General features: G+C 41.1%; 1 protein-coding gene across 4 annotated transcripts in view; it reads left to right on the top strand.

Moving 5' to 3' along the window:
* The window catches only part of LOC137324585 (serine/threonine-protein kinase VRK1-like), an 87,869-nt gene that overhangs the window by 48,177 nt on the left and 16,650 nt on the right, over window positions 1-23,042 (top strand). For all 4 annotated transcript variants that reach the window (XM_067989038.1, XM_067989035.1, XM_067989036.1 and 1 more), the window contains exon 11: window positions 1,258-1,466. In XM_067989038.1, the coding sequence (XP_067845139.1) occupies window positions 1,258-1,466 (209 nt within the window). The remainder of the gene's footprint in view (window positions 1-1,257; window positions 1,467-23,042) is intronic.

Raw genomic sequence — 23,042 nt, forward strand, 5'->3', positions numbered from 1 at the left:
AGTGCCTTTGGAATACAAAAATTATGAAAAATAGCATTGTTACAAGTATAGAAGACAGAATAAGGCCACATAGATTGATAATAGTGATAACATAATTTTGTTCAAGGATTATGGTCATTACTGGCCCTGAGGTGCTCATTACCATCCCTTGCTTCACTTGGTCTAGTAATGAGTACCTCAGGGCCAGTTATGCCCGCACAAGATGATGATATTGCTATATTATTGTTAAGGAGCAACTCTATTTTAATTATAATCACAGTGAGCTGAAAGGTCACTTACCATTATGATCAGTTTTTTTTTGTGTGTGTGTCCGGCTGAGAAATTCCCACAATGGCAGAGACAGAGAAAAGGTACACGGCTGAAACAAGAGGCTGTGGTCGTGATATAAGCAACACTGAATGTTTTGGTATCTAATAAAATGGTTTTCTGAAAGCACTTGCTGTGGTCAGCAGAAAGTTTTACTTGCAAGCACTTACTGTACAGGACCAAGCCAATCGAAAAAATGGAGAAACTGTTGCAAAATAAATTGATTTTTAAAAAAGCACCTTAATTTCTGATAAAGACAAGCTGTACAGATATTTTTCTAAAAGAAAACAAATTCACGGCTGCATTGGGTTAAAAGCACTGTGATGTTTCTATGCTGTATGATTTTTTTTTAAAGATTTTTTTTTCCACGTGTTCTAATTTTCAAATTTACGATGCTGCGGATTTTCAGCTTTGACATTTGGCAGCATCAGGTCCAGGCCACTTGTAAATCCCTTGCTCACAATTTAGAATATACAAGCAGAACAGAGCCATGATTTCTCTAAATTAGAGGCAGGTGCAAAGATTTAGGAGGCTTGTCCCCTGTTAGTTTCAACCCCTGTGATCAATTACGTGTATGTTTAATATCTTTGTTACGGCACTGAATCAGATGCTATGATGCAGTCTCGAGCTGACTGGTCTTATTTATTTAATCGTCCAAGGCATAGAGATTCCCTTTTGCATTGCATCACTAAATATGGTAAGGTTACTAGCATTTAGTTTATTCTTGGGTATAAATGTAAAGGCTGCTTTATGCATTTCAGTGTCTGAAATTCTCTAGATGATAATGACCAAATGATGTAAATTCATGTGTTAGAAAACATATTGCTGTGCCAGTAAAATTCACCATTAGAATAAAAGGATAGTCTTAATTATTACATGGAATCATGTAATCAGACATTAAGTTTAGTTGCTAGATGTTTGTCTAATTTGTATCCTTGAACGGTCTTGCAGGTGAAATAGTCAACTATTTGTCCTATGTGAGAACTCTGAAGTATGAAGAAAGGCCACAGTATCAGAAACTGCACAACATCTTGTTAAATGATCTGGAAGCCAGCCAATCTAAGTACATGGATCCCAGTGGATTAGAGTACATGGATTCTTTGCTTTGGCCTGGTCCTGAAAATATTAAGGAAGTACCGGCAATTCGACCATTAAAAAATGTAAGCACCTACATTTTATTTCAATTTCCTATGCTGGAAGGATGAAGAGTTAATGGATAGATGTTTTCTGATCTATTTTGTCACAGTTTATATACCAGAGTATTTTATACTGTTGGCGGTGCCACAATGTAGCAGGGTAAGGATTTTTCTACTATGATGATCCCAAATATTGAGTTCCTAATTTTAGTAAGGACCATACACGGAAGTGAGAAGTTTCCCTAAGGGAAAATTGGAGGGGGGGGTGGGATGGCCAATATAATAAGTTTCTTAAAGAATTTGGCACAGAACAGTATTTACAAAGGATTGGGAATGAATTTTCTGTCTTAATCAATGAGTGGCATGGGGCACCTAAAGAACATGAGCCTTGAAATTACATTGTGGGATACTAATGTAAGGACCATTAACATGTTCATGTGCAATTCCTTTCTCTGCTATTTTAGCCATGGTGTTAACCCATTTAATGTTAAACAACTTACACTTATATCACACCTTTAATGTAGTGAAACATCTCAAAGCTTCACAAAGTAATAGAACAAGTGTAAATTTGGGGGAGGCGATCAAAGGGTTAGGCTTTGAAGGAGCTTTTGAAGGTGGGGAAGAGATTTAGCATGACTGTGATGGTTGAAGTATTGAAGCAGAGGAAGGGGGTATTGCACAAAAGTCCAAACTCTCGAGTAGAGGGTGTGAGTTGGGACACAGGTTTAGAGGTAGGGTGAAGTGAGGCCTTGGAGGGATTTGCAAAGGAGGACATGGGTTTTGAATTCAATGCATTGGGGGAGGGGGACTTGGGAGATCACAAGGACTGGCTATAGAAGAGAAAGCAGCAGAACAAATCATGCTGTAAGCAAAAAAAAAAGTGAAGTACAATCTTTATGGGTAGGACTCATATTTCTAGATTGCTGGGTTTCTCATATGGGAGGGGCCTAAGCTTTTCTTTAACATAGAGGCTAGGATTTTTAGCCTGAGGGGCAGGGGGGGGGTTCAATTTTTAGTCATATGTGGCCCACTTAGTGGTTGTGCCATATGGATTTGGCCCTGTGCTCCAAAAGATTGGACACCTACTCCAGTGGAAAACATTTTCAAGTGTTCTAGAAACAATCTCTTGTATTTAATGGGTGCTTCACCAACTTTAAAGAGGAAGTCTCACTATTTAGATTAATTTTAAATCACCAGTTAAAAAGAATTCTAATTAACTTGGAAATTCTTTTCAATTTTTTCCTATAATTTCAATATTAAAAAAATATATATTTCAGTGGTGCATGCTGAAGATATCGAGGGAAGGAACTGAATCTATGCGTCTGCAGACACATTCTCACTTACTCTCGTTTATCCTCTCTCTCACTCTTCCACTTGTTTATCCTCCCTCTCACTCTCCCATTTGTTTATCCTCTCTCTCTCTCTCACCTCATTTATCCTCCCTCTCACTCACTCCCTCGTTTATCTTCCTTCTCACTCACTCCCTCGTTTATCCTCCCTCTTTATCCTCTCACTCACTCCCTCGTTTATCCTCCCTCATTTATCCTCCTTCTCACTCACTCCCTCGTTTATCCTCCCTCTTTATCCTCTCACTCACTCCCTTGTTTATCCTCCCTCGTTTATCCTCCTTCTCACTCACTCCCTCGTTTATCCTCCCTCGTTTATCCTCCTTCTCACTCACTCCCTCGTTTATCCTCCTTCTCACTCACTCCCTCGTTTATCCTCCCTCATTTATCCTCCTTCTCACTCACTCCCTCGTTTATCCTCCCTCTTTATCCTCTCACTCACTCGCACAGGCACAAACAAAACACACACCTATCTGAAGCCGTAGCACTCTGAGTTAATGATGGTATCAACTGATGTTAAGTGAGCTCCAGCACACTGTCAGAATCAGTAAGTACTTTGCAGCAGTACTGCTGATCATGTCATCAGGATTAAATTCTTAAACAGTTAGTCAAAAAAATTAACAGGAATAGACAAGGAAATGTAAACAGGTGTTCAAACAATTGTAATCCTACATAACAGTTTGATGTTTAAAAGGTGCCTTGATGCCGAGACTTGTTCCTTGTCCTCATTGTTAAAGAAACAAGGCTATATATGATCCAGTATCTAGAAGTCAACCTTAGATGGTGGAAAACCTAGATGTAGGGCACACTTGAACACCAGTAATCATAACAAAGAATGTAGTAGGTTCAGAAAAGCTGATTTTAGAGTGATGAGGGTCAAATAAGTGAAAAATGCTAAAAGAAATGAAATGCTTTTAAGGATATATCAGGGAGGATACAGATTAAATACACACTGTATAGAAGTAGAAGATTACAATCAAATCCTAGGGTGATGTGGTTAAACGGAGAAGTATAAAATAGCAGCATAAATGAAAAACTCAACTTGATATATGGAAGTAGGAAGATTGATTTAATATGAAACTAAAAAGAGAGAATTGAAAAATGAAATTTCAAGTATATGGTTGGGGGATAAAAATATTTGAGGGAAATGTTTGTAGCAAGCAAAACTTTAAAGAACGATGGTGGAAGTCCATTTTAAAATAAAGCTGTGGTACTGAACAGGAAAACAACATATTGGAAATTTTAGATTTTTTTTAATAACTGATTTTACCATAGAAAATGTGATAGCCCTTTTAAATAGTTTGAGAGGTATGGAATGTATCTAAATGTAAAGAATATTGAGATTAGTTATTTAAAACTAGAGTGCCTCACCCGCTCGTCTGCCCTCCGTCTCACCCGCTCGTCTGCCCTCCGTCTCACCCGCTCGTCTGCCCTCCGTCTCACCCGCTCGTCTGCCCTCCGTCTCACCCGCTCGTCTGCCCTCCGTCTCACCCGCTCGTCTGCCCTCCGTCTCACCCGCTCGTCTGCCCTCCGTCTCACCCGCTCGTCTGCCCTCCGTCTCACCCGCTCGTGCTCCCCAATTCCTCAGGAAATAAATATGGTGTGGTATTGGATCATATCGATCAGAAAGGTTCCAAATTTGATCCCTGGGATAAATGAGTGAGGATTCCTTTTCCTCACTAACCCTCAGTAACTTGTGCTGGTGAGTGTGCATATGCAGACATTGAGTGAAGACAGAATCATGTTTAGCTACGATAGCAAATATCTCGCTGGCATTCACTACCTTGGCTCATGTGAAAAATTACTATTTGGGTGAGATATGAGAGGGCTTCTGCTAGGCAGGGAACCAAACCTGGCATGATTTAGAAGAGGAAAAAAAGTGTATGTATGGTGAAAACTGCAACACTTAATATTCTTAAGGAAAGCACTCAGAACAAATCTAAGAACACTGGAAGAAACAAGGGTCAAAGTAGAGGGAGCTATGGCTGAAATTTTTTTTCTTGCAGCTTATTAAATCAATAGCCAATACCAGAAGATTGGATAATATTCCAATTTTTAAAGTCAAAACCATGATGCTGGAAATTATAGGCCTGTTAATGTGATATTTGCAGCAGCAAAGACATTGGAGTCTATTACAAGTAGATCAATTCCATGCATTTAACAAGAGAAAAGGCAATAATTCCAATCCAACATGAGTTTATGAAAGGTTGTACGTAACAAATTTATTGGAATTCTTTGAGGATGTAACAGAAATGGTGGATAAGGATAATGTGGTTGATGTTATACATTTACATTTTCAGCAGGTGTTTGACAAAGTACCTCAAAAGAAACTTGTATGTAAAGTGAATGCTCTTGGGGATAAAGGGGGACGTTGTAAATTGGATAATAAATTGGCTAAATAACCAGAAACCAAGGGTAATGATCAATGGGGCTGGCTCTAATTGGATAGCTATGACTGGCTGAGTAACTCAGAGATCAGTCCAAGGGCCGCTGCTGTTAACAATATTCAGTATTTATAAATGATCTTCGTGAAAGAATTAAAATTAGAATGAGCAAATTTGCAGATGGTACCAAGGTGTGTGGAAAAGCAGGATGGTCAAACATAAGAGATTCAGAAAAACCTGGAGAGATTTAGGAACTGGCCAGATGATATCCAATATTGTTGAGTAAAGTGAATCAAGAACATAATACAGTTGTAATAATTAACCAAATATTAAAAGTATCATCACAGTGTGGAACAAAAAGATCCACACACAGTGAAAAGGATTCTGATAACTTCAAAAAATTATTCCAGATCATTGACCTATATAGGAAGGTTTAAAAACCTAAGTTGATTTTCATTGGAAGAATTAAAAAATATATATATATATTAGTGGGACATAATCCAAGTTTCTAAAATAATGGAGAGTCCATAATACATATGTAGAGAGGCCTTCTGTTTTTTTTTAAAAAGGGTGTGAGAATTAAAGTGCATGATTGCAAAAATCCGTGGGTTAATCATAAGGAGCCTTATGCAAAAGATCTAAATTTTGACTCGGTTGAAGCATTAAATAGGGAAGTGTTTTGATTGCTGATTCAGCAGTGAGTAGAGGGAGATGAGTATTAGGTAGGAAATGTTTTTAAAAGCTAGGTTGTGTCCTGAAAGGATGGCAAAACATAGGAACAGGAGTAGACCATTCAGCTCATCGAGCCTGTGTTCTGCCATTCAATTAGATTATGGCGGATCTGTCTCTTAACTCCATCTACCCACCTTAGTTCCGTACCCCTTAATACCCTTGCCTAACAAAAATCTACCAATCTCATTTTTGAAATTTTCAATTGACCTAGCCTCAACAGCTTTTTGGGGAAGAGAGTTCCAGATTTCCACTACCCTTTGTGTGAAGAAGTGCTTCCTGACATCACCCCTGAACAGCTTAGCTCTAATTTTAAGGTCATGCCCCCAATTTCTGGACTCTCCCACCAGAGGAAATAGTTTCTCTCTATCTACCCTATCAAATCCTTTAATCATCTTAAATACTTCAATTAGATCACCCCTTAATCTTCTTCTATATTCAAGGGAATACAAGCCCAGTCCTCATAATTTAACCCTCTTAACCCCGGTATCATTCTGGTGAATTTGCACACCCTGCAAGGCCAATATATCCTTCTTGAGGTGTGGTGCCCAGAACTGAGTGCACTTTTCCAGATGGGGTCTAACCAGAGCTCTGTACAGCTGTAGCATAACTTCCACCCCTTTGTATTCCAGCCCTCTTGAGAAAAAGGCCAACATTCCATTAGCCTTTTAAATTATTTTTTGTACCTATCCACTAGCTTTTAGTGATTTCTGTACTTGGACCCCTAAATCTCTCTGCTCATCCACAGTTCCTAGCTTCTCGCCATTTAGAAAATACTCTGATCTATCTTTCTTTGGTCCAAAGTGGATGACCTCACACTTTCCCACATTGAACTCCATCTGCCATAGTTTTTCCCACTCGCTTAATCTGTCAATGCCCCTTTGCAACAAGAAAGCTGGATGAGCTAAATGGCTTTTTTTTTCATTCCTACATTCTTGCAATTGCAGAGTTTAAAAATAAATTAAGTTACGCTGTGTGAATGGGACGTTAATGGCACAACATAAGGTTGAAATGTTGAAGGTTTGAGATTACTAGAAATTAAAAGTTTTACCATGAAACGAGGCTGCAGCAATTTAGCTTATTAAAATGTTTTTTTTTGTATCAGCTTTCAGTTTTATAAAATATGCTTCAGTTTAGCCCACTGATAAATTTAAACATCAAACGGACAGTGAAAAAGTCAAATTTTCTCCAGTACTATGCATACAGTCTTTTAATTGGATACATTTATTGACTACTCCTTTGCCGGCAGCGACTGCTGAAATTGAGAGAACGGTCGGACACACGGATGAGCTGCTGTATCATTGTCAATAGTCACTCAATTAAGGGGGTGTTTGTGGGAGGAGTGCACTGATATGGCAATATTGGTCATCCTTGGAGAGGTGAAATATGTCAGCTAATTGGTGGATGAGCATAATCTGACCTACGTGGAGGAGCTGGCCTAATCTCATGATCCCTTTCTCATGCCAGGCTCTGAATTTGCATGAGGGCAGTTCTCCTAGGAATTTCTTGTTGCACCAGGTTGGGGATAGGGTCATTAGACCCAGTGGGATCTTCAGGGAGTTCCAGACCTCCCTCCAAGCTTATGGGGTTGTAATGATTAAGGGTTGTTCTGGCTCCCTACTGATCTCGTGAGCGTGTATGAAAAGCAAACTGTAGAGGGAGGTTAGTGGAAAGGTCCTGGTTTCCCATTCCCAACCATGGATATTGCTGACAGGCTGGAGATCGAGCCACAATCAATTGGATCTTAGGCTTTCCAGTAGTAATGTCTGAAAGTTGGGATACCAAATCTCTCCCTCATGTTTTGGGAATTGGGGGTGTTTGAGCTGTTTTTGAGGTCTCCTGCTTGACGAAGAACTTGAAACTGCAGCTGTCCAGGCCAAAGAATTATTGGGCTGGTACCTTGATAGGCAGCATCTGAAATAGTTAGAGGAGGCAGGGGAGAATATTCATCATTATTGTATCCATCTGTCCCAGTAGTGAAGTGGGTAGGCTCTGTCATCTTTTTAGGTCATGTATTTGCGGGTTAGGAATTAAGCAAGGAGTGGGTGGGAGAGGATAGTTCCTTTTGAATAAGGTGGCAAGTTTCGGTGTAACATGTATACCACTGTGACTGTGCAAAGGGGTAGGATGCCCATATTGTGTAGGGATGTCCTACATGAGGGATATGCTCTCTACTTTAAAGTAGTTGAGTTTGTAACTGGAGAGTCACATAAATTGAAAGATGCTAGGGAGTGAGGTAGTTGGGTTTGTTTTTGTTGTCAGCGTACAGGGACATTTTGTGTTCAGTCCCTGTGCCTATACTTTGTGGGTGGCTAGGTCCAAAATAAGACAGGGGAGCTGGAGACAATAATCTGTAGCAAAGAACCAGATGTAGTAGGAATAACTGAAACATGGCTACACAAAAAACAGGACTGGAAATTAAATTTTGAAGGTTATAACATAATCAGAAAAAATAGGGAAGGAAGAAGGGGGGGAGGGAGTAGCTGTACTAATTAGAGATAATAATGGCAATAGAAAAAAGGGACATAACTAACAGAAGGATAGAAACAGAATCCATATGTATTGAAATAAAAGATAAGAAGGGATCGATCGCGCTAATAGGGGTATACTAATAGTGGAAAGGAGGTGGAGGAAGAAATATATAAGCAAATTCATGAAATGAGTAAAGGACATAGAATAATAATCATGGGCGATTTTAACTATCCCCAAATAAACTGGCAAAAAGTGGTAGGTAAAGGGCGACAGGGAATGGAGTTTTTACAATGTGTGCAGGACTCCTTTCTTACCCTGTATGTAAAAACCCAACCAGAGATAAAGCATTGCTGGATCTAGTAATGGATAATGAACCAGAACAGATAAGAGAAGTGAGTGTTGGGGAACATCTGGCAATAGCGATCACAACATAGTAAAGTTTAAGATAAAGATTAAGAAGGATATAAGTAAGACAAAGACCAAAGTAATAAATTGGAAAAAAAACTGATTGTCAGGAGATGAGAATGAAACTAGGGAAAACAAACTCAAAAAAATTACTGATAAACAAAGAAATAGAACAGCAGTGGGAAACATTTAAAATGGTGATCAATAGAGTCCTGGAGAAATATGTCCCACTAAAAAGCAAGAACAAACCAGTAATGATACACCATGGATGAATAAAGAAATAAGGGCAAAATTGAAAATAAAGAAAAAGGCATACAGTAAGTACATAGGCAACAAATGAAAGGATGACAGAAGGGAATACGAAAAGGTTAGGAAAGAAGTCTTGTTTAAAAAAAAACAACTAGGAAGGAAAAGAGAAATTACAAAATTAAATTATCAAGGAATATAAACAGAAATAGTAAAGTATTCTACAGACAAATAATAAAAGGAAAAATCAGGATAGGGATAGGGCCACTAAGGGATACACACGATAAACTCTCAGGAAATGACAGCGAAATGGCAGAAATATTAAATAATTACTTTGCCTCAGTATTTACCAAGGAGACCAACTTGGTAGGCATGACATTAGAAGAGATCAAAAAAGATATAAAGGTATTTAAGATAGAAAGGGGGGGAGATAATTGATAAATTAATCAAACTTAAGAGAGGATAAAACCCCTGGTTCGGAAGAATTGCATCTGGCATATTAGAAAGAAGCTAGGGAAGAGATAGCAGAAGCACTATTACCGATATATAAAAATTCATTAGAAAAGGGAATAGTGTCAGGACTGGCGGACACCTAATGTGATTCCTGTATTTAAAAAGGTAGATAAAACCAGACCAGGGAACTATAGACCAATTAGCTTAACGTCGGTGGTAGGAAAGATAATGGAATCCTTACTTAAAGATGTAATAGAAAAACATCTGGAAACCGAAAATATAATAAAGAATAGTGAGCACGAATTTCGAAAGGGAATGTCACGCTTGGACCAACCTCATTGAATTCTTTGAAGAAGTAACAGAAAGGGTAGACTAGGGTAATGCAGTCGATATAATATATTTGGATTTTCAAAAGGCCTTCGACAAGCTACTGCATAATAGACTCATGACTAAGGTCAGAGCATGTGGAGTCAGGGGACAAGTAGCAGAAAGAATAGCAAGCTGGCTACAAAACAGAAAACAGAGAGTAGGGGTTAAAGGTAGTTACTCTGACTGGCAAAAGGTGGGAAGTGGTGTTCCACAAGGATCAGTGCGGTAACCATTGTTCACAATTTACATAAATGATTTGGACTCTGGAATCAGAAATACAATTTCAAAATTTGTGGACGACACCAAATTGGGGGTATAGTTAATACTGAGGAGGACTGTGACAAAATACATTAATCAACTTGGAGAATGGGCGTGTAATTGGCAAATGAATTTCAATATAGATAAGTGTGAGGTATTACATTTTGGTAAGAAGAATAAAAGGGGCCACATACTGTTTGGATAACCAGAGTTAAATGGAGTGGAGGAGCGGAGGGATCTAGGGTAACAGGTACACAAATCACTAAATGTAGCGACGCAGGTTAATAAGGCAGTTTTTTCTTCAAAAAGCGAACTAAGCACTGGAATTCATTTCTAGAGAGAGAAAGTTGAAAAGTAGAGAAGTTATTTCAAACTTGTGTGGAACCTTGGTTAGACCACACTTGAAGAATTGTGAAGTTCTGGTCTCCATATTATAAAAAGAATATAGAATCATAGAAAGTTTACAGCACGGAAGGAGGCCATTCGGCCCATCGAGTCTGCGCCAATTCTATGCAAGAGCAATCCAGCTAGTTCCACTCCATTGCCCTTTCCCCGTAGCCCTGCAAATTTTTCCTTTCAAGTACTTATCCAGTTCCCTTTTGAAAGCCATGATTGAATCTGCCTCCACCATCCCCTCGGGCAGTGCATTCCAGATCCTAACCGTTCGCTGTGTAAAAAAGTTTTTCCTCATGTCACCTTTGGTTCTTTTGCAAATCACCTTAAATCTATGTCCTCTGGTCCTTGACCCTTCCACCAATGGGAACAGTTTCTCTCTGTCTACTCTGTCTAGACCCTTCACGATTTTGAATACCTCTATCAAATCTCCTTGCAACCGTCTCTGTTCCAAGGAGAATAACCCCAGCTTCTCCAGTCTATCCATGTAACTGAAGTCCCTCAACCCTGGAATCATTCGAGTAAATCTCTTCTGCACTCTCTGTAAGGCCTTCACATCTTTCCTGAAGTGCGGTGCCCAGAACTGGACACAATACTCCACTTGTGGCCGAACCAGTGTTTTATAAAAATTCATCATGACTTCCATACTTTTGTGCTCTATGCCTCTACTTATAAAGCCCAGGATTCCGTATGCTTTTTTAATCACTTTCTCAACCTTCCCTGCCACCTTCAACGATATGTGTACATGTACCCCCAGATCTCTCTGTTCCTGTATCCCTTTTAGAGTTGTGCCCTTTAGTTTATATTGCCTCTCCTCGTTCTTCGCATTTTTCTGCGTTAAATTTCATCTGCCAAATGTCCACCCATGCCAACAGCCTGTCTATATCCTCTTGAAGTCTATCACCATCCTCCTCACTGTTCACTACCCTTCAAATTTTGTGTCATCTGTAAATTTTGAAATTGTGCCCTGTACACCCAAGTCCAAGTCATTAGTATATATCAAGAAAAGCAGTGGGCCCAGCACTGACCCCTGGGGAACACCACTGTACACCTCCCTCCAGTCTGAAAAACAACCGTTCATCGCTACTCTCTCTTTCCCTCTTTCCTGTCCCTTAGCCAATTCTGTATCCATGTTGCTACTGCCCCCCTTATTCCATGGGCCGCAATCTTGATGATAAGCCTACTGTGCGGCACTTTATCAAATGCCTTTTGAAAATCCATTTACACATCAACTGCATTGCCCTCATCTATCCTCTCTGTTACCTCATCAAAAAACTCTATCAAGTTAGTTAAACACGATTTGCCTTTAACCAATCTGTGCTGGTTTTTCCTAATCAATCCACACTTGTCCAAATGACTGTTAATTCTGTCCCGTATTATCATTCCTAAAAGTTTCCCCACTACTGAGATTAAACTGACTGGCCTATAATTGCTGGATTTATCCTTACACCCTTTTTTGAACAAGGGTGTGTAACATTTGCAATTCTCCAGTCCTCTGGCACCACCCACGTATCTATAAATGTTTGGAGGATTATGGCCAGTATCTCTGCAATTTCCACCCTTACTTCCCTCAGCAGCATAGGATGCATCCCATCCGGACCAAGTGACTTATCTACTTTAAGTACAGCTAGCCTTTCAAGTAGCTCTTCTTTATCAATTTTTAGTCCATCCAGTATCTAAACTATATCTTCCTTTACTGAGACTGTGGCAGCATCTTCTTCCTTGATAAAGACAGATGCAAATGACTTATTTAGTACCTCAGCCTTCATGAGTAGATCTCCTTTATGGTCCCTAATTGGCCCACCCCTCCTCTTACTACCTGTTTACTGTTTACATGCCTGTAGAAGACTTTTGGATTCCCTTTTATGTTGGCTGCCAGTCTATTCTCATTCTCTCTCTTTGCCCCTTTTGTTTCCTTTTTCACTTCTCTAAACTTTCTATATTCTACCTGGTTCTCACTTGTGTTGTCAACCTGACATCTGTCATATGCCCTTTTTCACCTGTGCCTAGGCTGTACCTGAACCATCTCCTCCTTAAAGGCCGCCCACTGTTCAATTACAGTTTTGCCTGCCAATCTTTGATTCCAATTTACCCGGGCCAGATCTGTTCTCATCCCACTGAAATTGGCCCTCCTCCAATTGAGTATTTTTACTTTAGAGCGGTCAGAGTCCTTTTCCATCACTCTTCTAAATCTTATAATACTACAATTGCTGCTCACTAAATGCTATCCCACTGACGCTTGCTCCACTTGGTTCACCTCATTCCCTAGAACCATGTCCAGCAATGCCGCCTTCCTCGTTGGGCCGGCCTCCTTCCTCATTGGGCCGGAAACGTACTGGTTAAGAAAGTTATCCTGAACACATTTCAAAAATTCCTCCCCCTCTGTGCCCCTTATTATCATTGTTATCCCAGTCTATATTAGGAGAGTTGAAATCCCCAGTTATCACTACTGTATAGCTTTTGCCCCTCTCTGTAATTTTCCTGCAAATTTGCCCCTCTATTTCCTTCCCACTAGTTGGTGGCCTATAGAATACACCCAGTAGTGTAATGGCACCTCTTTTATTTCTTAACTCTAACCAAATAGATTCTGTCCTTGACTCCTCCAGGACATCCTCTCTCTCCAGTACTGCAACATTCTCCTTAATCAATACTGCCACCACCACCACCACCCACCCCCCCCAATCTTTCCTGAACACCTTGTATCCAGGAATATTTAGTAGCCAATCCTGCCCATTTTTGAGCCAGGTCTCAGTTATCGCCACAACGTCGTATTCCTATGTGGCTATTTGCGCCTGCAGCTCACCAACCTTGTTTACCATGCTTTGTGCGTTTACACACATGCACTGTAAACCAGTCTTAGATTTTCTTTTACTCTCTCTTAGTCTGATCCCACCTAATACTGTACTATTATTTGCTTTAGTGCAATTTTTCTCCCGTGATCCTTTGTGCCCCTTGTTTCTCCTTTCCATTGCTGCATCCTGGTACCCACCCCTCTGCTAAATCAGTTGAAACCCTCCTGCACAGCACTAGCGAACCTCCCCAAACATAGAAACATAGAAAATAGGAGCAGGAGTAGGCCATTCAGCCCTTCGAGCCTGCTCCGCCATTCAGTATGATTATGCCTGATCCTCTGTCTCAATACCATATTCCCGCTCTCTCCCCATATCCTTTGATGCCTTTTTTGTTTGGAAATCTATCTAGCTCCATCTTAAATATATTCAGTGTCTTAGCCTCCACTGCCTTCTGTGGTAGAGAATTCCACAGGTTCACCACCCTCTGAGTGAAGAAATTTCTCCTCATCTCAGTCCTAAATGTCCTACCCCGTATCCTGAGACTGTGACCCCTTGTTCTGGACCCCCCTGCCAGGGGAAACATCTTCCCTGCATCCAGTCTGTCTAGCCTTGTCAGAATTTTATATGTTTCAATGAAATCCCCTCTCATTCTTCTAAACTCGAGTGAATACAGGCCTAGTTGACCCAATCTTTCCTCATATGACAGTCCTGCCATCCCAGTAATCAGTCTGGTGAATCTTCACTGCACTCCCTCTATGGCAAGTACCTCCTTTCTAGGTAAGGAGACCAAAACTGCACACAATACTCCAGGTGTGGTCTCACCAAGGCCCTGTATAAGTGCAGTAAGACATCCTTGCTCCTGTTCTCAAATCCTCTTGCAATGAAGGCCAACATACCATTTGCCTTCCTAACTGCTTGCTGCAGCTGCTTCTTTACTTTCAGTGTCTGGTGTACAAGGACACCCAGGTCCCTTTGTACATCAACATTTCCCAATCTATCACCGTTTAAATAATACTCTGCCTTTCTGTTTTTCCTTCCGAAGTGGATAACTTCACATTTGTCCACATTATACTGCATCTGCCATGTATTTGCCCACTCACTCAACTTGTCTAAATCGCCTTGAAGCCTCTTGGCATCCTCCTCACAACTCACGATCTCACCTAGTTTTGTGTCGTCAGCAAACTTGGAAATATTACATTTGGTTCCCTCATCCAAATCATTGATATATATTGTGAATAGTTGGGGCCCAAGCACTGATCCCTGCGGTACCCCACTAGTGACTGCCTGCCACCCCGAAAAAGACCCATTTATTCCTACTCTCTGTTTCCTGTCTGTTAACCAATTTTCAATCCATGCCAGTATATTACCCCCAATCCCATGGGCTTTAATTTTGCACACTAACCTCTTATGTGGGACTTTATCAAAGGCCTTCTGAAAATCCAAATAAACCACATCCACTGGTTCTCCCTTATCTATTCTAACAGTTACATCCTCAAAAAACTCCAGTAGGTTTGTCAAACATGATTTCCCTTTCATAAATCCATGTTGACTTTGTCTAATCCCGTTGATATTTTCTAAATGTCCTGTTTTCACATCCTTTATAATAGACTCTAACATTTTCCCTACTACTGATGTTGGGCTTACCCTGTTTTCTCTCTCCCTCCTTTTTAAATAGTGGGATTACATTTGCCACCCTCCAATCTGCAGGAACTGGTCCATAATCTATAGAATTTTGGAAGATGACAACCAATGTATCCATGGCTATCTCTTTTAGTACTCTGGGATGCAGATTATCAGGCCCTGGGGATTTATCGGCTTTCAATCCCATTAATTTATCCAGCACTTTTTTTACTAATACTAATTTCCTTTAATTCCCCCTTCTCACTTGTCCCTTGGTTCCCTAGCATTTCTGGGAAGTTATTTATGTCCTCTTCAGTGAAGACAGAACCAAAGTATTTGTTTAATTGCTCTGCCATTTCCTTGTTTCCCATTATAAATTCTCTGTTTCTGCCTGTAAGGGATCTACATTTGTCTTCACTAATCTTTTTCTTTTTACATACTACGTTGGTCCCAGCTCCGTTTAGGTGCAACCTGTCCGGTCTGTACAGATCCCACCTTCCCCAGAACTGGTCCCAGTGCCCCAGGAGTCTAAAGCCCATCTCTCCAGCCATGCATTCATCTGCTCTATCCTCCTATTTCTATGCTCACTAGCACGTGGCACCGGGAGTAATCTGGAGATTACTACCTTTGAGGTCCTGCTTCTTAATCTCTTTCCTAACTCCTTAAAATCTGCTTCAAGGACCTCATCCCTCTTTCTACCTATGTCATTGGTACCAATATGGACCACGACCTCTGGCTGTTCACCCTCCCTCCCTCCCAGAATGTTCTACAGCCGCTCAGTGACATCCTTGACCCCGGCGTCAGGGTGGCAACACACCATCCTGGAATCACATCAGCGGCCGCAGAAAGGCCTGTCTGCTCTCCTTTTCAGAACTGAATACTGGTTAGAGAGTGAGATGCACTCAGGGGACTCCTGCACTACCTGCCTGGTCCTCCTTGTCTGTCTGGCAGTCACCCAATCCCTCTCTGCCTGCACTCTCAAGCTGCGAGGTGACCACTTCCTGAAACATGCTATCCACGTAGCTCTCAGCCTCGTGGATGCACTGTAGTGACACCAGCTGCTGCTCAAGCTCCGAAATCCGGAGCTCAAGCTCCTCCAGCTGACGACACTTCCTGTACCTGTGGTTGTCCAGGACATGGGAAGCGTCCTGGAGTTCCCACATGGCACAAGTCGTGCATTCCACGGGTGTAAGCTGCCATGCCATGTCTTGATTTATTAGATTGTTTACTAAACTTAAAAAAAAATGAAGCCTTAAAAGACAATCAACAGAAAAAGAAACGCTCACCAGTTACCAGCCAATCAGCTCCTTCCTCTGTTAATTTAGTTTTATTAGTCTCGTTAATAAACTAAGAGGCACTGGAGAAGGTGTAAAAAAAAGATTTACTCGGATGATACCAGAACTGAGAGGATATTCTTATCAAGAAAGGTTGAACAGGCTGGAACCCTTTTCTCTGGAGAAGGCTGCAGGGTGACCTGATAAGATGTCTTCAAGATTCTGATAGGGTAGACATAGAGAAAATATTTCCATTTGTGGGGGAGTCCAAAACTTGAGGTCATAAAAATAAGATGGTCACTAATAAATCCAATAGGGAATTCAGGAGAAACTTCTTTGGGTAAAGAGTGGCAAGAATGTGGAACGTGCTACCACAAGTAATTGAGGCGAATAGCATAGATGCATTTAAGGGGAGGCTAGATAAGCACACGAGGGAGAAAGGAATAGAAGGATATGCTGATAGGGTTGGATGAAGTAGGGAGGAAGGAGGCTCGTGTGGAGCTAAACACCGGCACAGACAAGGAAATGGCGGATGAATTGAACGGATGTTTTGCGTCCGTCTTCACTGTAGAGGATACAAATAACATGCCAAAAATAATTGTGAATCAAGAGGTGAAAGGGTGGGGGGAACTTAAAACATTTACAATCACCAGGTAAAGGGTTTTGAAAAAAATATTAGAACTAAAAGCTGACAAGTCCCCAGGTCCTGACAGACTTCATCCTAGGGTCTTAAAAGAAGTGACTGCAGAGATAGTGGATGCATTGGTATTAATTTTCTAAAATTCCCTAGATTCTAGAAGGGTCCCATCAGATTGGAAAATAGCGAATGTAACTCCTCTATTCAAGAAAGGAGGGAGACAGAAAGCAGGAAACTACAGGCCAGTTAGCTTAACATCTGTCATAGGGAAAATGCTAGAATCTGTTATTTAGGAGGTTATATCAGGGCACTTAGAAAGAAAATCTCAATGCAATCAGACAGAGTCAACACGGCTTTGTGAAAGGGAAATCGTGTTTGACTAATTTATTAGAGTTCTTTGAGGAAGTAACAAGCAACACTGATAAAGGGGATCCTGTGGATGTGGTGTACTTGGATTTCCAGAAGGCTTTTGACAAGGTGCCACATCAAAGGCTACTACACAAAATAAGAGCTCCTGGTGTAGGGGGTAACATATTAGTATGGATAAAGGATTGGTTAGCTAACAGGAAACTGAGAGTAGGCATAAATGGGTCATTTTCAGATTGGTAAGATGTAACGAGTGGAGTGCCACAGGGATCGGTGCTTGGGCCTCAACTATTTATAATCTATGTCAATGACTTGGATGAAGGGACAGAATGTATGGTTGCTAAATTAGCTGATGAGGCTCGAGGGGCCGAATGGCCTACTCCTGCTCTTAGTTTGTATGTCCGTATGACCTATTGGGCTGAATGGTCTGTTTCTGTGCTGTACATTCTGTGTAATTCTATTTAACTTTGCGTGTACCCAGAGATTCTATGGCTAGGCAAAGAGGAGGAGAGAATAGGGTTTGTTCTGTCGAGTTTCTTGATAGAATGGGAAGTTAGGGGAGGTGAGGCCAATAGTGCACACTGTGGATGTAGGGTGAGAGAGTACAGAATTTTAATCCACTTCTTGAATGTGTTGCCAAAGGCCATTCTTTTCAGTGTTGCAAGGAGGAATTTTCATTTCATTCAGTCATTTGCCTTTTTAAGGAAGATCCTAGTACACATTGTACAGTGATTTTGTGTTTGGAAAAAGGATTTTTGTTTTTCAGTAGCAAATTTTTAAAAAAGGCATGTTTCCTCTGAAGCTTTAGAAACCCTATGAAGGCAGTGGCCCTAATGAGAAGGACAGACACTGCATAAATCAATGTTCGGAGGAGGCATAATTTCCCAGTACTGTAATATTTGAGGCCAAAGACATTGTTTGCCTTTGTCCCAAAGTATTCCTTTAATTTAGATATCTGTAGGACATGGAATCCTAAATAGATTTCTAGTTTTAAAACTAGGGGGTAGAATTTTTGCAGGGATTGTCCCATTCTCCTCCCGTTACCTTGCAGAAATTGGACCCCTAGATCTTTTGTCTGAATTTTTTTATCGGCTCATAGTGTATTTAACTAAAACAATCAATTTTGTTCTTCTATGGAGTCATTTTTAAAAAAAACAGTTTGAAAATAAATAAATCAATTTTTAACAAACATTAAATACATAAAATTAAAGCACAATGAATATATATTAATATTTGGTAAGAACAAAAGACCATCAGTTTGCTATATTTATCTCCTACTGCTCTTTCACCACTATTGTTTTGAAATCTGCCATCATCACCCCCTCAAAAAACCCACCGTTGACCTTCCCTGTCCTTGCAAACTACCGCCCCATCTCCAAGCTCCCTTTCCTCTCCAAAGTCCTTGAATATGGTGTCGCTTCCCAAATCCGTGCCCATCTTTACCGCAATCCGGTTTCCGCCCCTCCACAGTACTGAAATGTGGCCCTTACCAAAGACACAAATGACATCCTATGTGACTGTGACCGTGGTAAACTATCCCTCCTCATCCTTCTCAACCTGTTTGCAGCCTTTGACACGGTTGACCATACCGTCCTCCTCCAAAGCCTCTCCTCCGTTGTCCAGCTGGATGGGACTGCGCTTGCCTGGTTCCACTCTTATCTATCCAGTCGTAGCCAGAAAACGTCCTGCAATGGCTTCACTTTCCGCTCCCGTACCGTTACCTCTGGAGTCCCCCAAGGATTTATCCTTGGCCTCCTCCTATTTCTCATCTACATGCTGCCCCTCGGAGACACCATCCGAAAACACGTCAGGTTCCACGTGTATGCTGACGACACCCAGCTCTACCTCACCATCACCTCCCTCGAACTCCTGTCACACTGCTTGTCCGACATCCAGTACTGAATCAGCACAAATTTCCTCCAACTAAATATTGGGAAGACCCGAGGCCATTGTCTTTGGACCCCGCCACCAACTCCTTTCCCTAGCCACCAACTCCATCCTTCTCCCTGGTCACCGTCTGAGGTTGAACCAGACCGTTCGCAACCTTGGCATCCTATTTGACCCTGAGATGAGCTTCCGACCACATACCAGCTCCATCATCAAGGCTGCCTACTTCCACCTCCGTAACATTGCCTGTCTCTGCCTCTGCCTCAGCTCATCTGCTGCCGAAACCCTCATTCATGCCTTTGTTACCTCTAAACTTGACTATTCCAATATACTCCTGGCCAGCCTTCCATTTTCCACCCTCCATAAAATTGAGCTCATCCAAAACTCTGCTGTCCATATCCTAACTCGCACCAAGTCCTGTTTACCCCTCACCCCTGTGCTCGCTGTCCTAAGTTGACTCTCAGTCTGGGAATGCCTCTATTTTAAAATTCTCATCCTTGCTTTCAAATCCGTCCATGGCCTCACTCCTCCCTTCTCTGTGACCACCTCCAGCCTTACAACCCTCCGAGATCTCTGCGCTCCTCCAGTTCTTGCCTCTTGCACATCCCGATTTTAATCGCTCCACCGTTGGTGGCCGTTCCTTCAGCTGCCTATGCCCTAAGCTCTGGAATTCCCTCCCTAAGTCTCCCCGCCTCTTTCTCCTCCTTTGAGACGCTCCTTAAAACTTGCCTCTTTGACCAAGCTTTTGGTCACCTGTCCTAATATCTCCTTATGTGGCTTGGTGTCAAATTTTGTTTGATATCGCTCCTGTGAAGGCGCCTTGGGACATTTTATTATGTTATAGGCTATATATATATATATATATGCGCAAGTTGTTGTTGTCTGCGCTCAACTGCAATCAATTTCAGCAGAAACTAAAGCAGAATTCAGCAGCAAATTACAATGAGGCTCCTTCTTTGTAAAAGGCAATTAAATCTCACTAAATGTATTAATTACTTTCAAGAATGTTACCTGGTCAGGTCAGTCTTTTGAAATTGCACTTCAGATATTTTCTTTTTGATACCTTGCAAGGTATGATGCTCACAAATCAACATCTTTGTCAATAAAGTGTTTTTTTTAAATGCTGACAATAAAACCAAAGTGGGGTCAGTAGTTGGAATGTAGTATAGCTGGTGGTGTTTAAATCCGGGAATGTAGTATAGCTGGTGGTGTTTAAATCCGGGAATGTAGTATAGCTCGTGGTGTTTAAATCCGGGAATGTAGTATAGCTCGTGGTGTTTAAATCCGGGAATGTAGTATAGCTCGTGGTGTTTAAATCCGGGAATGTAGTATAGCTCGTGGTGTTTAAATCCGGGAATGTAGTATAGCTCGTGGTGTTTAAATCCGGGAATGTAGTATAGCTCGTGGTGTTTAAATCCGGGAATGTAGTATAGCTCGTGGTGTTTAAATCAGGGAATCGTAGAATGGTCTCCTGTGCTGTAACCATTTAGCCCATCGAGCCCATGCCGGCTCTTTGTAAGAGCAATCCAGTTAGTCCCATTCCCCCGGTCTTACCCCATTGCCCTTCAAATTTTTTCCCTTCAAGTATTTATCCAATTCCTTTTTGAAAGCCACGATTGAATCTGCTTCCATCACCCTTTCAGGCAGTGCATTCCAGATCATAACCACTCGCTGCGTAAAAAAGATTTTCCTCATGTCGCTCTTGGTTCTTTTGCCAATCACCTTAAATCTGTGTCCTCTGATTCTCAACCCTTCTGCCAATGGAACAGTTTCTCTTTATCTACTTTATCTAAACCCTTCATGATATTGAACACTTCTTTCAAATCTCCTCTCAACCTTCTCTGCTCTAAGGAGAACAACCCCGGCTTCTCACGTCTATCCACGTAACTGAAGTCCCTCATCCCTGGAACCATTCTAGTAAACCTTTTCTGCACCCACACTAAGGCCTTCACATCCTTTCTAAAGTGTGGTGCCCAGAATTGGACACAATACTCCACTTGTGGCCAAACCAGTGTTTTATAAAGGTTCAACATAACTTCCTTGCGTTTGTACTCTATGCCTCTATTTGTAAAGCCCAGGATCCCGTATGCTTTTTTAACCACTTTCTCAACCTGTCCTGCCACCGACAAAGATTTGTGCACATACACCCTCAGGTCTCTTTGTTCCTGCACCCTCTTTAGAATTGTACCATTTAGCTTATATTGCCTCTCCTCATTCTTCCTGCCAGAATGTATCACTTCGCACTTCTCTGCGTTAAATTTCATCTGCCATGTGTCTGCCCATTCCACTAGCCTGTCTGTCTTCCTGAAATCTATTACTATCGTCATCACTGTTTACTACACTTCCAAGTTTTGTGTCGTCTGCAAATTTTGAAATTATGCCCCATACACCCAAGTCCAAGTCATTAATAGATATCAAAAAAAGCAGCGGTCCTAGTACCAACCCCTGGGGAACACCACTGTATACCTTCCTCCAGTCCGAAAAACAACCGTTCGTCACTACTCTCTGTTTCCTGTCACTTAGCCAATTTCATATCCATGATGCCACTGCCCCTTCTGTTCCATGGGCTTCAATTTTGCTGACAAGCCTATTATGTGGCACTTCATCAAACGCCTTTTGAAAGTCCATATACACATCAACAACCCTCTTCGATACCTCATCAAAAAACTGAATCAAGTTGGTTAAACATGATTTGCCTTTAACAAATCCATGCTGGCTTTCCTTTATTAATCCATACTTGTCCAAGTGAATATTAGTTTTGTCCGGGATTATCATTTCTAAAAATTTCCCCACCACCAAGGTTAAACTGACTGGCCTATGGTTGCCGGGTTTATGCTTATACCCTTTTTTGAACAAGGATATAACATTTGCAATTCTCCAGTCCTCTAGCATCACCCCCTGTATCAAAGGAGATTTGGAAGATTATGGCCAACACCTCTGCAATTTCCACCCTTATTTCCCTCAGCAACCTAGGTGCATCCCCATCCGGACCGGGTGACATATCTACTTTAAATACAGCCAGCCTTTCTAGTACCTCCTCTATCAATTTTTAGCCCATCCAGTATTATAGTATAGCTCATAGTGTTTAAATCAGGGAATATAGTATAGCTCGTGGTGTTTAAATCAGAAGCAGACCCATTTAGATTAAGGTTACATAATCTGCATAATAGTCGTTTTATAAGGCTTACATTACACACTGCAAAAATGAAAGCATAGTTGAATTGTGTATGTTTATAATGCAAGAACCAGTAGTCTGTGCCTAATTAGACTGTTGACTCAAGCAGGAGCTACATGATGGGGCTACAAGACTTCAGACTAAATGGATCTGTGTATTGTTGGCCTTGTAAGAGAGAACAATCTAAACCTACTAAGAGTGCACATTTCTACCATTATAAACTCTTTCTAAATCTGAAAGCATCAGTTTTGAAACCCATGAGGTACTGGTAGTGATTAGTAGTACACTGATAATGTAGAAGGACACCCCAGTGATAATTTATGTTCTAACTTGTGGGGTCTGCTATACATTTTCATTAGTGGAACTTCTGCTTTATAAATATATGTGACAACCTGAAAGATGATTCTTGGCAAAATTAATTTTGAAATTGATTTCTGAACCTCATTACAATTAAATTATTCAAAGTGGGGTCTCGTAGCTTTTAAGCAGCAAAAGCCTCATATTTACACATTAGCTTGGTTCTGAGTCCATGTGTACTTCATCCATCTTCACACTGTTGAAATGTTAGGGGTGCCTGTGTTGACTTTATGGCAATAGTGCCCTCTATAAGCGCCCTCTTTTCATCCTGAAGCCACATGTAATAACACTGGATAAAAATGTCACTCACTTTAATATCTGTTATGAACTTTGGACCATCCCAGGTTTCTAAATGCCAAATAAGTAAGGTGCAAACAAATGTGACTGAAAGATTGGTGGATGAATGTTGCTAAAAGTATCTCTGCACAGATGGTGCT

Source organism: Heptranchias perlo, chromosome 8, assembly GCF_035084215.1.
Source record: "Heptranchias perlo isolate sHepPer1 chromosome 8, sHepPer1.hap1, whole genome shotgun sequence".
Lineage (NCBI taxonomy): Eukaryota > Metazoa > Chordata > Chondrichthyes > Hexanchiformes > Hexanchidae > Heptranchias > Heptranchias perlo.